Source organism: Ylistrum balloti, unplaced genomic scaffold, assembly GCF_031769215.1.
Source record: "Ylistrum balloti isolate Yb309-2 unplaced genomic scaffold, AGI_CSIRO_Ybal_v1 Utg369652, whole genome shotgun sequence".
In the NCBI taxonomy this organism is placed as follows: Eukaryota; Metazoa; Mollusca; class Bivalvia; order Pectinida; family Pectinidae; genus Ylistrum; species Ylistrum balloti.
This window is the reverse complement of record NW_026781907.1, coordinates 715121-731487: the sequence shown is the minus strand read 5'-3', so window position 1 is coordinate 731487 and position 16367 is coordinate 715121. Positions and strand designations below refer to the sequence as shown.

The following is a 16367-nucleotide window of genomic DNA, read 5'->3' as shown; positions in this document are numbered from 1 at the left end:
GTAATGTGTGCCTGGTAGCCAACATTACTGGACTTGAACTGGATCTGTAAGGATATAAATATGTAAGGACCAATGTTTTGTCATGTGATATCAACAAGCAACAGAATTTTTCTTTCTATTTTGTACAAAAACAAAATGTGTGACCTTGACCTTTGTGTCCCTTGTGACCTTGACCTGTGTGACCATTAAACTGTAAACATGAGGGAAGAGGATATGGAAACGGCCATTAAGGTCGTCATTGTGGGGAATGGAGCAGTAGGAAAGTCTAGCATGATCCAACGCTACTGTAAAGGAATCTTCACCAAGGAGTACAAGAAAACAATCGGCGTGGATTTTCTGGAGCGACAGATAGAGTAAGTAACCTTAAAATGTTTGTGTTGTACAATCTTACAACAGGAAAAAGTATAGATTAAGATTATTTTAATCAGCCATGCATGAGGTTTTAATATCATACCAGTACCAGGGTTAGAGATGTACTGTCAATTACACAAGTACCAAGTTAGAGATGTACTGTCAATTACACAAGTACCAAGGTTAGAGATGTACTGTCAATTACACAAGTACCAGGGTTAGAGATGTACTGTTAATTACACAAGTATCAGGGTTTGAGATGTACTGTTAATTATACCAGTACCAGGGTTAGAGATGTACTGTCAATTACACAAGTACCAGGGTTAGAGATGTACTGTTAATCATACCAGTACCAGGGTTAGAGATGTACTGTCAATTACACAAGTACCAGGGTTAGAGATGTACTGTTAATCATACCAGTACCAGGGTTAGAGATGTACTGTTAATTACACAAGTACCAAGGTTAGAGATGTACTGTTAATTACACAAGTACCAGGGTTAGAGATGTACTGTTAATTACACAAGTACCAGGGTTAGAGATGTACTGTTAATTATACCTGTACCAGGGTTAGAGATGTACTGTTAATTATACCTGTACCAGGGTTAGAGATGTACTGTTAATTACACAAGTACCAGGGTTAGAGATGTACTGTTAATTATACCTGTACCAAGGTTAGAGATGTACTGTCAATTACACAAGTACCAAGGTTAGAGATGTACTGTCAATTACACAAGTACCAGGGTTAGAGATGTACTGTTAATTACACAAGTACCAGGGTTAGAGATGTACTGTTAATTACACAAGTACCAAGATGTACTGTTGAGAGGTTAGAGATGTACTGTTAATTACACAAGTACCAGGGTTAGAGATGTACTGTTAATTATACCTGTACCAGGGTTAGAGATGTACTGTTAATTACACAAGTACCAGGGTTAGAGATGTACTGTTAATTATACCTGTACCAGGGTTAGAGATGTACTGTTAATTACACAAGTACCAGGGTTAGAGATGTACTGTTAATTACACAAGTACCAGGGTTTGAGATGTACTGTTAATTACACAAGTACCAGGGTTAGAGATGTACTGTTAATTACACAAGTACCAAGGTTAGAGATGTACTGTCAATTACACAAGTACCAGGGTTAGAGATGTACTGTTAATTACACAAGTATCAGGGTTTGAGATGTACTGTTAATTACACAAGTACCAGGGTTAGAGATGTACTGTTATTTTTACCTGTACCAGGGTTAGAGATGTACTGTTAATTACACAAGTACCAGGGTTAGAGATGTACTGTCAATTACACAAGTACCAGGGTTAGAGATGTACTGTTAATTATACCTGTACCAGGGTTAGAGATGTACTGTTAATTATACCTGTACCAGGGTTAGAGATGTACTGTTAGATATATTTAAAAGTACCAGGGTTAGAGATGTACTATGCACAACCATCAATATATTAACAGAATACTTCACAATGAATACAGGCTAACCTTTGTTTACTGTTGTAAGCTTGGTTTATGTATTTCAGAGTAAATAATGAGGATGTGAGGTTGATGCTGTGGGATACTGCTGGCCAAGAGGAGTTTGATGCCATCACTAAGGCATACTACAGAGGTAAGACCGGTGTGTGGCATTAATCAGTGACATCACTAAGGCATACTACAGAGGTAAGGCCACTGTGTGGCATTAATCAGTGACATCACTAATGCATACTACGGAGGTAAGGCCACTGTGTGGCATTTACAGTGACATCACTAAGGCATACTACGGAGGTAATGCCACTTTGTGGCATTAATCAGTGACATCACAAAGAATACAGAATTAAGGCCACACCTTGTGGTATATTGAGATGTAAAACAAAAGTCTATCGCTACCATACTTTACATTAACCTTGATAACTCTGATGCTGTCACTATACTTCCTTCAGATTGTTATGTGTACAGTAATAGTACAGTATTATTGAGTCTTCTTGGATTTGATTTACAATCTGTAGTGTTAGTAACATGAATGCCAGCTCCTACATGCTTAATACAGATATAGTATCATACAGTATGAATCCCCTCTGGCCCTTTATATCTCTGTAATCGCCTCGACGTCAGACCCAAGTTATCGGTTTTTAGATATTAGACACAAATGTATTCAGAGTATAAGGGGATTTTTAGGGTCCATAGTGTATTTTAACTTGCTGATATTTAAAGGGAAACGGCTGCAGATTTATACTCAGATACGATGGGTATTCTGCCTGTCTCTCACTGTGTACCAGGAATAATGGGGGTCTTTCGAGTACAAAACAGGGTCAGTTTAAAGGGCTGTAAGGATTTGAAAACAATATGCCAATGTTTGGCCAAGGTGACAGGACAGGTGATTTGTCCATTAAAGCTAATATTTCCTTATTTAAGCTTCTCGCATATCTTGAAACATATACATGTTGAATTTGCTTATAGACTCTTAATACATGTAGATGTGGAAGGGCAATTTGGTTTGATGTGGTTTATGCCTAGTGTTTAAAATGGTGTCTGTCACACAGTTAATGGAGCATACTTCTCTCTATTGGTAAATTTTCGTCATGGTAAAGTTGAACGTTGAGATGTATAGAAGAAGTAAGGAAATTACCTGATAGACAATGTAGGAGAGAGATCAGTGAAATATTTCATTGTCATTTACAACGTTTACAAACAAACAGTGTATTGTGATCTGGAACACTGTAATCCTTGTAATGATTCTATATACTTCTGTTTCGACTTGAATCAACACCTATAGGCACTGTGGTTATACAGGAGATTAGTACGATCTCCGGGAGCTGCAGGTGTAAGATTTACACATTGTTTAGGGGTCATTAATTTCGCGATCAAATTTGACCTTTTCTCACTTTGAATTACAGGTACAATTAAAATACAAACAAACTATGCCACACAGCCCAAAGGTTTACATAAATTACCATTCTGTCAGAAAATTAACATCAGACCATGGGTAATCTTCATCTACCCTGTCTAAACATATTTAGGACATTTTATCATGTAAATTTGTCCTAATTTAGATTAGGACAAAAAGAATCATATTGAAATGGGTAAATGCTTCTATATACACAGGCTAATAATGATAAAACTAGGTAGAGATGTATTGATCAGAATTTAGGTTAAGCTCTGTAGGCAACATACAGAAAAATTACACTCTGGTCCCAGAACTGTAAAATAAAGGTCCCCTGACCTATATAAAAATCACACAGGTCCCAGGCTTGTATAACAAAGGTCCATCTATGTACATACAGACAAATCACACAGGTCATCGACTTATACAACAACAGCCCCCCAAACCTACATACAAATTACACTCTGGTCCCAGGAGTATATAATTAAGGTCCCCTTACCTTTATACAAATCAAACAGGTCCCAGGCCCTTGTTACAAAGGTCACCCAACCTACATACAGACAAATTACACAGGTCCCTGAACTTTATGAAAATGGTTCATCGACCTACATACAGAAAATTCACACAGGTCTCCAACTTATATAACAAAGGTCCCCCAACCTAAAGACAGAAAGGACACACCAGTCCTGGACCAGATTTTCTAATCAGGTTTCATTGTAATCAGTTAACAGAACTACCAATGGAGATTTGGTGAGGAATACCTTAAATTTCCACATATAGTGCGCACTTTTTCAAGCTAAAACTGTTGTGTCAAAAAGGGGGTACGCATTATATGCAGGAACATGCCATTCTTGGGGTTATCATTCCCGAGTTCTGCGTCCGCCATATTGGATTACCTCCCTATAGTTATATGTAAAAATTGTCGGTCATATATGATAGTTTGGAGATAAAAACAACAACAAAAAAATTAAAATAAATTTCGAATGTTTTAATCATCAGCCATTCACGCTAGCATTATGGTGAATCTAATTTTTTTTTTTTTTCGTTTCCCGTCGTTCAAATAGTGACGGTCATACTATTGGTCGGGGCTATAGTAGTGTCTGAATTGTTGCCTCATTTTGATGATGTATCTCTGGAATTCAATGAGTCCGGAAGGTATGATTTTTTTCGAAGTGCCCAATGTCACTAATGTATATATGATCATAAGTAGCAGTATGGTACAGGCTGTCTGTACCCAGTTCTGTACATCTGTAAAACATGGACACCACATGTTATTTGGTATTAATGGTCCTGGTCTGGTGCTCAGAGCCCTGTAATTAATGGAAGGGTGTTGTCTTGCACAAGGTTACAAGAAGTCCAACTCAGTGTGTGTCCTGCGTGTAGCTAGTTTGTCTCTATTACAAGGTAATGACTTTAATTCTTTTCCCAGCAGGTGACTTTTAATGTAACCTGTACACTCTGTACACCCTTCTATTGACTTATGGTATTAATATCAAAACCTTGGGATAATCTACCAGACAGAGATATTGTACTGCAGATTATCACCAGGTGTTTGGTTAATCCTGTCTTTGAGAGATGTTCTCTGATTAACATTAAAACTTGACATATTTTTTCAGATTAAGCATTAGGTTCCAGATTTTTTCTTACTTATCAACAGTGCTAATTCCATTACATCCATTTTTTATTTAATTAAATATTTAATTAATTTACACTTATATACAACATCAAATACCTGTTATAACAGTAAATGTTTAGTCTATTAAAGTTTCATACACTTCCTTTCTCTGTCTATTTTAGGGGCCCAGGCGTGTGTGCTGGCCTTTTCTACTGTCGATCGAGACTCTTTTGAGGCAGTTGAATCCTGGAAGAAAAAGGTATTTTCACAGATAAAACTGAATTGCATTGTGCAATTATGGATTTTTTTAATAAGTTCAATTTTGAACAAAAAGAAATAAAAACGTTTTTTTTTCCAAACAGTGAAAAGAGGAATGCCTTTTTCTTGTAAACATAATATAATCAAACTGACATTTTGTTTTTCTTATCTACTTAAGTTAGCTTCATGTATCTGTTGTTAATAAAGTAGATGTCAACTGAGATAAAACTGAATGTATGTCTCAATAGTCGTCACGTTTGTATTCAGTGACTAATGCAGTAAAATGATTAGGGAATACCTGGACAGAAATCACTAATCAGATTTACCTGTACCTGGTCTGTGTTTCAGGTGGAGGATGAGGTGGGGGAGATCGGGATGGTTATTATCCAGAATAAGATTGACCTCATAGACGATACTGTGGTTAATGAGTAAGTGAAGAACTGAAGAATCATATTTATGGTTATAGAAAACTCTCATCTAGAATACATTTATGTGCAGAATTTCAAAAATGTGATCACACAAATCACCTTGTTGCTTGGAATAGAAAAAAACTGCTTTGATTTAATGGACAAATTTAAAATTTAATTGAAATATTTCATTGCCATGGTGATATATATATATACATGTATATATTTTTTTATCAATAATTATAACTTTTCTTAATGTTAATAAATACTGATTAAGAATTTGACTTCAACCTTTATTGTTCTAAAACAATATCGTCTTTAGTAAATTAAAAATTCAGTTTTTAGGAATGTTTTAAAATGAGATTACACGTGGAAACTGGTAAAGTGTCTGTATGATACCGTTAACGTACAAAGAATTTATATAGAATTTGTAACATTGCTATAGTGAAGAAGCTGAGGATCTGGCAAAGAGACTAAGGCTGCGATTCTACAGAACATCTGTCAAAGAGAATCTCAATGTGGACGAAGGTGAGACAGTCATGTTACACTTCAAGGGGGAGTAAGGGAGACAACTCTATTAGGACAACATTTACTGAGTAAAATACACAATATTAGGTTAATAAGTAGGAGAGACAAGTCACTGTTGACGATGATGAAACATTTGTGTTACAGATATATTGTGGTAGGGGATAGAGTAGAATATTTACTTAATGTACTTACAGCATTAAGCTGATTTCATTTGGCATTTACGGGCTATGAATGCCACCTGAAAGCAGTTCAATGCTTATATTAATATCCATATACTATCTTCATGTCATAAGGGGAGACAACCTCAATTTGCTTACATTATTTGCAGTATTCTTATGCTATTGGCAGTTCATGAACTGGTAATACACAACTGAACTTGGTAAGGTTACATTGTAGCAATGCCATACAATGGCAAATATTACACAATATTCTAGATTTATAAGTAACAGATTATTGTGGATAGGGATGAAAGATTTACCAATTGTGTTATAAATGCACTGTATGCTGTGGTATGGGAGGGATAGAACATATACTGGGCTTGTTACGCAGTCTCAGCTTAGAAATAAGGAAGACCATTCCAGCAGAGGATTACTGTATACTGGTGTAGTCAGCTCAGTACAAACACTTCCTGTATCTCATACCATACAGTAAATGTGACAGTCAGTCAGTTAGCTCAGTAAAAACACTTCCTGTATCTCATACCATACAGTAAATGTGACAGTCAGTCAGCTCAGTAAAAACACTTCCTGTATCTCATACCATACAGTAAATGTGACAGTCAGTCAGCTCAGTAAAAACACTTCCTGTATCTCATACCATACAGTAAATGTGACAGTCAGTCAGCTCAGTAAAAACACTTCCTGTATCTCATACCATACAGTAAATGTGACAGTCAGTCAGCTCAGTAAAAACACTTCCTGTATCTCATACCATACAGTAAATGTGACAGTCAGTCAGTCAGCTCAGTAAAAACACTTCCTGTATCTCATACCATACAGTAAATGTGACAGTCAGTCAGTCAGCTCAGTAAAAACACTTCCTGTATCTCATACCGTACAGTAAATGTGACAGTCAGTCAGCTCAGTAAAAACACTTCCTGTATCTCATACCATACAGTAAATGTGACAGCCAGTCAGTCAGCTCAGTAAAAACACTTCCTGTATCTCATACCATACAGTAAATGTGACAGTCAGTCAGCTCAGTAAAAACACTTCCTGTATCTCATACAATACAGTAAATGTGACAGTCAGTCAGCTCAGTAAAAACACTTCCTGTATCTCATACAATACAGTAAATGTGACAGTCAGTCAGCACAGTAAAAACACTTCCTGTATCTCATACCATACAGTAAATGTGACAGTCAGTCAGCACAGTAAAAACACTTCCTGTATCTCATACCATACAGTAAATGTGACAGTCAGTCAGCACAGTAAAAACACTTCCTGTATCTCATACCATACAGTAAATGTGACAGTCAGTCAGCACAGTAAAAACACTTCCTGTATCTCATACCATACAGTAAATGTGACAGTCAGTCAGCTCAGTAAAAACACTTCCTGTATCTCATATCGTACAGTAAATGTGACAGTCAGTCAGCTCAGTACAAACACTTCCTGTATCTCATACCATACAGTAAATGTGAGGACTTAATGTATGATATACATCACATTACATGGAAATGTGACAACTTAATGTATGATATACATCGCATTACGTGAAAATGTGACAACTTAATGTATGATATACATTACATTACGTGGAAATGTGACGACTTAATGTATGATATACATCACATTACATGGAAATGTGACGACTTAATGTATGATATACATCACATTACGTGGAAATGTGACAACTTCCTGTGTTTTTTAGGAATTTAAGACTTTTGATTGTATACTCTTCGTTATAGACATCTTTGATCATCCTTGTCAACTGTCATTTCAGTTTTTCGCTATCTTTCGGAGAAGTACTTGGACCAAATCAATTGTGAGGTGGAAGAGCCAGAACCTAAAATTTCCATAGGTCAAGGTAGAGTATACCGTTCATTGCCTGCTTTATATCATCAATGTTACATTTCCAGCTCTCATACCAAGCTAACCATATCAAAATAAACAACATCAGGTCGTTGTCTGTACTTTTAAGTCAGTACAAATGATTTTTATATTACAACCAGTAAGTGGAAGGCAAGAGACACTTTTGTGATAATTTGTGTTTGACACTTTCCTGATAACTAGGACATAAAAAGTGTTTGACACTTTCCTAGTAATGTGGTAATAGAAAGCGTTTGACACTTTCCTGATAACTTGGACATAAAAAGTGTTTGACACTTTCCTGGTTATGTGGTAATAGAAAGTGTATGAAGCTTTCCTGGTAATTTGGTGTCAATACTAAATTGCTGGACATTTTTTCTGTTGTCACAGTTTTGTTATGATCAGTATAAAAATAATATTTGAAGAGTTTATTTATATTAACTGTGTATTAACTCATGTATTTTGAAAGATTTTGCGTCTCTGAAAGAATACAAGACTTACAAGTGACGTCAGTACGTTATATTAAACATTCTTGTTTTAGGCTTACTTGAAAGTGGTGGCATTACCAATCATTCAAAGGAAAAAGACAGTTCAAAAAGTAAAAACAAAAAAATCGGAAATGGCAAAGCATCTCACAAGCATCGATTTAAAATGCGGAACGGTGAGGATTCCACGATAAAACTAGAACCTAGTAAACGGAGGACAAGGGGCAAGAAAGCAATTGTGACTGCTAAGTGTGTTATATTATAGAACCTTGGTAATTGTGACTGCCTTAATATGGCAGTAGTTGTCTTACACCTTCAGTCTTCACTGGATCATGTGACTATATTCAGGAGCCAATGACAGTGCAGTTCCCAACGAAGCAACGTGGTGTTCATTTTTCATGAATAAGTGACTTTGCTTGTGTACTTTGTTTTAATGTATATTTTGTGAGGCAATGCATGTATGATTCTACAGGAAGATGCACATGGGTGACAAAGTGAAAAATACTGTGTTTATGTCAAGGGCATCTGCTACGTTCTCAGTGTTAGGGTTTTACAACTCTTAAGTAGGGAATTCCTGAAAGTAACCCAGAAATATATAATTATATATTGAAAGTCAGTTCTATTTTGCATGGCTTTTATTTTCGCATTTAATACGTGAGGAAAGCCAATTACAAATTGAAATCCTTTGCAGTGATTTGTACAAAAATGACTGGGATGGCATTCATGTTAATTGGGTTACAGCTATCGGAGTCTTCAAGTGTTCAAGCTTTAATAGCTCATCATTCGCGAATTTAAAGTCATTTCTAGATCAGAGTTCATGAAATCATGAATTTGTGAATACATCTGATGAGGTAAGTTCGTGAAAAATGTAGTCACGAAATCTACATGAATTATTGTATTTCTATGATAAAATCAGTCAAGTGTAGTCAGAAAGTACTCTATCTAACTAAGCCTGAGGTTCTGATGTATAAACCAGAGTCAACCATTCTATATATAGTTGATAGGGAGTAAAATCTTCTACTTGACATCTTTCTTGTCATTACGTTACCGTACGTTTACAAACTCTGCACTTTCATGTTATGAATTTTGTGCCTGTAGAGACCCACTATATGTACATAACTTTGTTTAAATGTCTATAGTAAAAAAAAGTTACCTTATGAAAACAAACATTTCAGGGTTATAACTTACTGGTTCACAATAAATCACTATATCTGTCAGTGTTTTACAGATTATTCATGGTCGTCTCAAAAAGTTAGCTACAGTATGTATACACTGACTCTTCTTCAGCCTCAGTCAGTGATAATTAGAAATGCCAAAACTGTATAGTTTGCCAAAACAATATTATTTAAAGACCAAAGACAGCCAGTATAGTATATATTCCTTCCTGTTACTGTACAATTTGTCTTCTGCTGAAGTGGACCAATCGTTGTTTGGTATCAGTTATCACATTACATATTCAGGACCAACTTTCTGATTTGTGTTTTTAGGAGAGAAAATGTAAAAATTTCTATTGAAAACTTTCCTTTATCTTGTTTCAATAGTTTGTTATATGATTGCTGTCCAGAATATACTTCCTTTATCTTGCTGAAGAAAGAATGAATGAACATAACATTACTTGGAGTACTTGCCAGAAAATACAAACAAATAATCATATATCTATCATATCTGTGCCATTATATACCTAAAAACAATTAACATTGTTTTGTTTGTTGATATGTACATGTAAACATTATTTAGATACATATATATACACCTGGGTATATATACTCAACATGATGTATATATATATATATATAAAACATAGCTGATATATATATATATATATGTATATATATCATATATATATATATAACACAGCTATATATAAATATATATATATGTATATATATCACAGCTTATATATATATATAAAACACAGCTGATATATATATATATATAAAACACAGCTGATATATATAGATATATATGTATATATAAAACACAGCTGATATATATAGATATATATGTATATATGTCACAGCTTTTGCGAGATATGTATTCTTGCCTTTTAAATGTAAATATCTTGTCCACTTGTTCTACCAATTAATCCCACTTCTGTCCCCTCCACTTATCGCTCAATCTTGACATCACAGGGTTTTCAGACTTTCACAATAATACTGAGTGTTTGCCATTAATGTTGCACAACAAAGTTTTTACAAATGTTAGGTGTTAACTGATGTAAGTAATATTTGCTGTCTTTATGTGGAGCGCAAGACCCTCTTTCCTATGGTAATTATCTCACGAATGTCACGTGTAGTGCTTAACAGTTATATTTAATATACTTCTATCAGAATTGTGCTTGCTGGTTGGATGACTTGAAGTGTAGAGTATTTGATGCTGATTGGATGCTTTCAAGTGTTAAGTCTTCGATGCTGATTGGATGCTTTCAAGTGTTAAGTCTTCAATGCTGATTGGATGTTTTCAAGTGTAGAGAATTTGATGCAGATTGGATGCTTTCAAGTGTAGAATCTTCATTGCTGATTGGGTGCTTTCTAGTGTTGAGTCTTTGATGCTGATTGGATGAGCTCTGTCACAAAATTCTGGTTGCTGATTGGATGTTCCTTAGTAGAATGTTGATATTGAGATAAAATTTTCAAGCTCAAATATTTTAACTGCTAATACACTTAAGTTCAAATTTTCATGTTTTCATAAGTCATTCATTAAATTGGAATGATTGATGTGATTGTGCCTTTCATTTGTTTTACTATCCCCCGCTTTCACCGAAACGGGGGTAATTAGGGTTTGTCCATCTGTCCGTCCATCTGTCACTTTTGTTTCCGTGTTCTAACTTCCCCAAATATCATCCAATTTGGGTGAAACTTAGTCAGCAGATGCATCTTGGGGTCATTAAGACTGAGTTTGACTATCAGTGTCATCTGTTAATATTTATGCATACTAATGAGGTATCCTTTGATTTCATTGGTCGGTTCATTTCCGTGCTCTAACTTCCCTAAATATAATCTGATTTAGATGAAACTTGGTCAGCAGATGCATATTAGGGCAAATAAGACTGAGTTCAGCAATCAGCATCATCTGGTAATATCTATGCATACTAATTAGGTATCCTTTCATTTCATTGGTCGGTCAGTTTTTGTGCTCTAACTTTCCTAAATATAACCTGATTTAGATGTAACTTGAAGTCCCACAAATATTATCCAGTCCCCTTTACTGATCATTATATTGTGTAGACTGCTATACCTGCTGATGACCATGGAACTGCTTAGCACCATTATAGTTACTAGTATGCAAGTTTTCTTCAATAAGTTAACTCTATTGATTAATATTTGATATGTCCAATAAAACATCTACTCTCTATAATCCTTTACATCTTTCTTTGGCTTTAAAGCAATACATCATAGCTCAAGAGAATATATCATTCTACATAGCATTATGACATGTTTACTCCTAACCTCTGAAATATTTACTTACAATATGTTTGGAAAGCGGGGGATATAAATTCCATGGATTTGCTTGTTTGTATAGATTATCTGCTGAATCTATGAAAACATATAAATGTCTTCTGACTTATTAGGAATTTACTTCTGATGATGTAGATCTGAATCCTTTTTACATGTGTAGGATTTTCCTGTTATTTTCCATGATAGGTACTATAATTTCCTTACACAAAGCTGTTAGTGGTAGTTTTACTGGCAAAAAAATTACTAGTGTTTATATATCAGTGCTCATGCATAAAGCATCAAAAACATCCATGTCAATAGTGATTCAACATATTCTGTAAAAACACCCCACCACAACCTGATGTTTATTAGTACATAAACACCCCACCACAACCTGATGGTTATCACTACATAAACACCCTCACCACAACCTGATGTTTATTAGTACATAAACACCCCACCACTACCTGATGTTTATCACTACATAAATACCCTACCACTACCTGATGTTTATCACTACATAAACACCCCACCACTACCTCATGTTTTATCACTACATAAACACCCCCATCACTACCTGATGTTTATTAGTACATAAACAACCCACCACTACCTGATGTTTATCACTACATAAACACCCTATCACTACCTGATGTTTATCACTACATAAACACCCTATCACTACCTGATGTTTATCACTACATAAACACCCCACCACTACCTGACATTTATCTGTACATAAACACCCCACCACTACCTGATGTTTATCACTACATAAACACCCTACCACTACCTGATGTTTATCACTACATAAACACCCCACCACTACCTGATGTTTATCACTACAGAAACACCCCACCACTACCTGATGTTTATCTGTACATAAACACCCCCACCACTACCTCATGTTTTATCACTACATAAACACCCCCACCACTATCTGATGTTTATCACTACATAAACACCCCCACCACTACCTGATGTTTATCACTACATAAACACCCCACCACTACCTGATGTTTATCACTACATAAACACCCCACCACTACCTGATGTTTATCTGTACATAAACACCCCCACCACTACCTCATGTTTTATCACTACATAAACACCCTACCACTATCTGATGTTTATCACTACATAAACACCCCCACCACTACCTGATGTTTATCACTACATAAACACCCCCACCACTACCTCATGTTTATCACTACATAAACACCCCACCACTACCTGATGTTTATCACTACATAAACACCCCCACCACTACCTGATGTTTATCACTACATAAACACCCTATCACTACCTGATGTTTATCACTACATAAACACCACACCACTACCTGATGTTTATCACTACATGAACCTGATCTTTATAACTTCTCTATCTGGTACACTAGATTTTGGCCACTCTTTTTAACTTGCCTTTGATACAATAAATTTTATCTAGCCAATTACTAAAGCTAAACATGTACACACTTTTTATACCTGATGACACCATTAAACAGATATTCATATAATTATTTATGTTAATTTAAAAAAAGCTTATTATGTGCCCTGTCAGCCTTTAATTACTGTTTACAAACGTTTCTGATCTCCCTGTGAATTTGGCATCAGTCTTCCATTTAACAAGTTGAAATTTAGGTTGTATAGATGTCAAGGATTATTTTTGTTTGAAATCAACAAATGTCTTGTCTCTGTGAAAACATTTAGGTTGTGTAGAGATGTCAAGGATTATCTCCCCTTACATTTAGCATATCTGATCTGCCATCTGTTGGTTGGGACATGTACATTGTGTAGAGATGTATTATCTCCCCTAGATAACATCTGTTGTGTTGATGTGTCAAGGATTATGTCCTCTTTTATTACATTTATTTACATAAATAGACAAATCTGCTGTTTAAGGTGACATGTTGGTTGTGTAGAGGTATCAATGATTATCTCCCCTAGACATAAACATAAATAGACAAATCTGCTGTTTAAGGTGACATGTTGGTTGTGTAGAGGTATCAATGATTATCTCCCCTAGACATTAACATAAATAGACAAATCTGCTGTTTAAGGTGACATGTTGGTTGTGTAGAGGTGTCAATGATTATCTCCCCTAGACATGAACATAAATAGACAAATCTTCTGTTTAAGGTAACATGTTGGTTGTTTAGAGATATCAAGGATTATCTCCCCTCGACATTTACATAGATATGTTTTCTGTTTATGGAAACATGTTTGTTGTGTAGAGGTATCAATGATTATCTCCCCTAGACATAAACATAAATAGACAAATCTGCTGTTTAAGGTGACATGTTGGTTGTGTAGAGGTATCAATGATTATCTCCCCTAGACATTAACATAAATAGACAAATCTGCTGTTTAAGGTGACATGTTGGTTGTGTAGAGGTGTCAATGATTATCTCCCCTAGACATGAACATAAATAGACAAATCTTCTGTTTAAGGTGACATGTTGGTTGTTTAGAGATATCAAGGATTATCTCCCCTCAACATTTACATAGATATGTTTTCTGTTTATGGAAACATGTTTGTTGTGTAGAGGTATCAATGATTATCTCCCCTAGACATTAACATAAATAGACAAATCTTCTGTTTAAGGTGACATGTTTGTTGTGTAGAGGTGTCATGGATTATCTCCCCTTGACATTTACATATATAGATATGTCTACTGTTCATGTAAACATGTTTGTTGCGTAGAGGTGTCTAGGATTATCTCCCCTTTGACACATATATATTTAGATCTGTCTTCTGATAATATCTCTGATATAACAAGGAAACGTCACAATTTACTTAAACATTGTTTATATAGAACCTAAAAGTGCAATATCTGTTTTGATCTGACTTACATAGACTGGTGATAGATCAGTTGTTTTGTTTCACTGATGAAATATTTTTTATTTTTATTGGTGTATAATTCCGCACCAATTGTAGTGATTCTGCTTGGTGATGTTTCTTAGATTCATCTCTACTTTGTGAGATTGTGAATTTTTTGTTATCATTCCTGTGCATGTACCAAAAATTTGAAATCACCGACCACATTTTCATCCCCATAAGTGGATTTCTCATTTTTCATTTTAAGTGATGCTTAAATCTTAAAAACAATATAGTATTGTGTAGGTATTTATATATAGTTACATGTTCCAATATACATGTTTTGTCTGACCCTGGAGTAATAATGTGTTAGGGATGTTGTGTAACATTCAGTGGCTACATCTGACATCCCTCAAAACATTTGTCTGACCCTGGTAATATAACATGTTTGAGAACAGTTCACCTAATGTCTCTATGGTGTTTCGACACCAAAATAATTTTTTTCAAAGATTAATCAATAATCAATGGAAAGGCTATTGTAAGTAAAATTATACCTACATCGTTCAATTAGTTGACAATTTGTCTGCCGAATATTTCATCTGTGCGATTGTAAATTTGTCATTATTCTGTAGTCTGTGTATTATCAGAGTGATTTTTATATGTAATAGAATGAAATAAATATTATGAACACCATCTATAGTTCCTGGTCTTCATTTTTTAAAGATATAAATTTGAAGTACCCCGGTAGTATAGTTTCTGTCCAGGTAAGAAGTTTGTTTTAGCAGGTTTAACAACCACACTACAGCCATGGTAATAGGTCAAGAAAATCATATAAAAGTTAGCATTATGATTGTTTTTTATGTACCAACTCAAGATAGAAAGTGCCACTGTTAAATCATTAATTCTTTAGATTAATTTTCGTTTGTTTCTTATATACTCTAAATCCACAAATTCATACATCTATTAACTGTTTAAATTAGCATTTTTAGCTCAACATCTTCAGATGGTGGGCTTTTAAATTTCACTACATCCATGGTTCATCAACAGATTTTTAAGTCACCGGAGAAAAAAGTCTCAGGGTAACCTACTGCGATCCACTTTTGTCTACCATCGTGCGTCTTAAATTTCAAAATTTTCAACTTCTTCTGGAAAACTTTTCGAACAGATTTCAATGAATTTCACAAAAACTTTCTATTACTAAAGGTCCACCCAAATTGTAAATTATATAGTTCCCAACCCCCAAGGACCTGAGGGATGGGCCTAGATAGAAGATTTTATATAAGAAACTACAAATCTAGAGTGTAATTTCTTTTAATTCAAACTTGGTTAGAAGTCTTAGCATGGGACAGCAGTTAATGTATACACAATTTACATTTGCATTATGTGTACAATGTAGTTGAAGTTATATAACTTTTTTAACAAAATCATTTCTATGACATTTTACAAGAAGCATTGTGACTCAATTGACCAGTAAGGCCCTTGGACCTCTTGTTCTTAATACTTTTTCTTTAGAAGAACAGGATGGATCTTTTTCAAATTTCACAACATGTGAGTGTGTGCCATAA

The 16367-nt window shown here is 35.0% G+C and overlaps 1 protein-coding gene across 1 annotated transcript; it reads left to right on the top strand.

Annotated features, from left to right (window-relative positions):
- On the top strand, window positions 1-8810 carry LOC132557318 (ras-related protein Rab-23-like). Its single transcript, XM_060221806.1, has 7 exons — window positions 1-353; window positions 1883-1968; window positions 5020-5096; window positions 5444-5523; window positions 5948-6030; window positions 7975-8058; window positions 8602-8810. Exons 1-7 carry the CDS (start codon window positions 199-201, stop codon window positions 8808-8810), a joined length of 774 nt encoding a protein of 257 aa, XP_060077789.1. The 5' UTR covers window positions 1-198.
- The last annotated feature ends 7557 nt before the right edge of the window (window positions 8811-16367 follow it).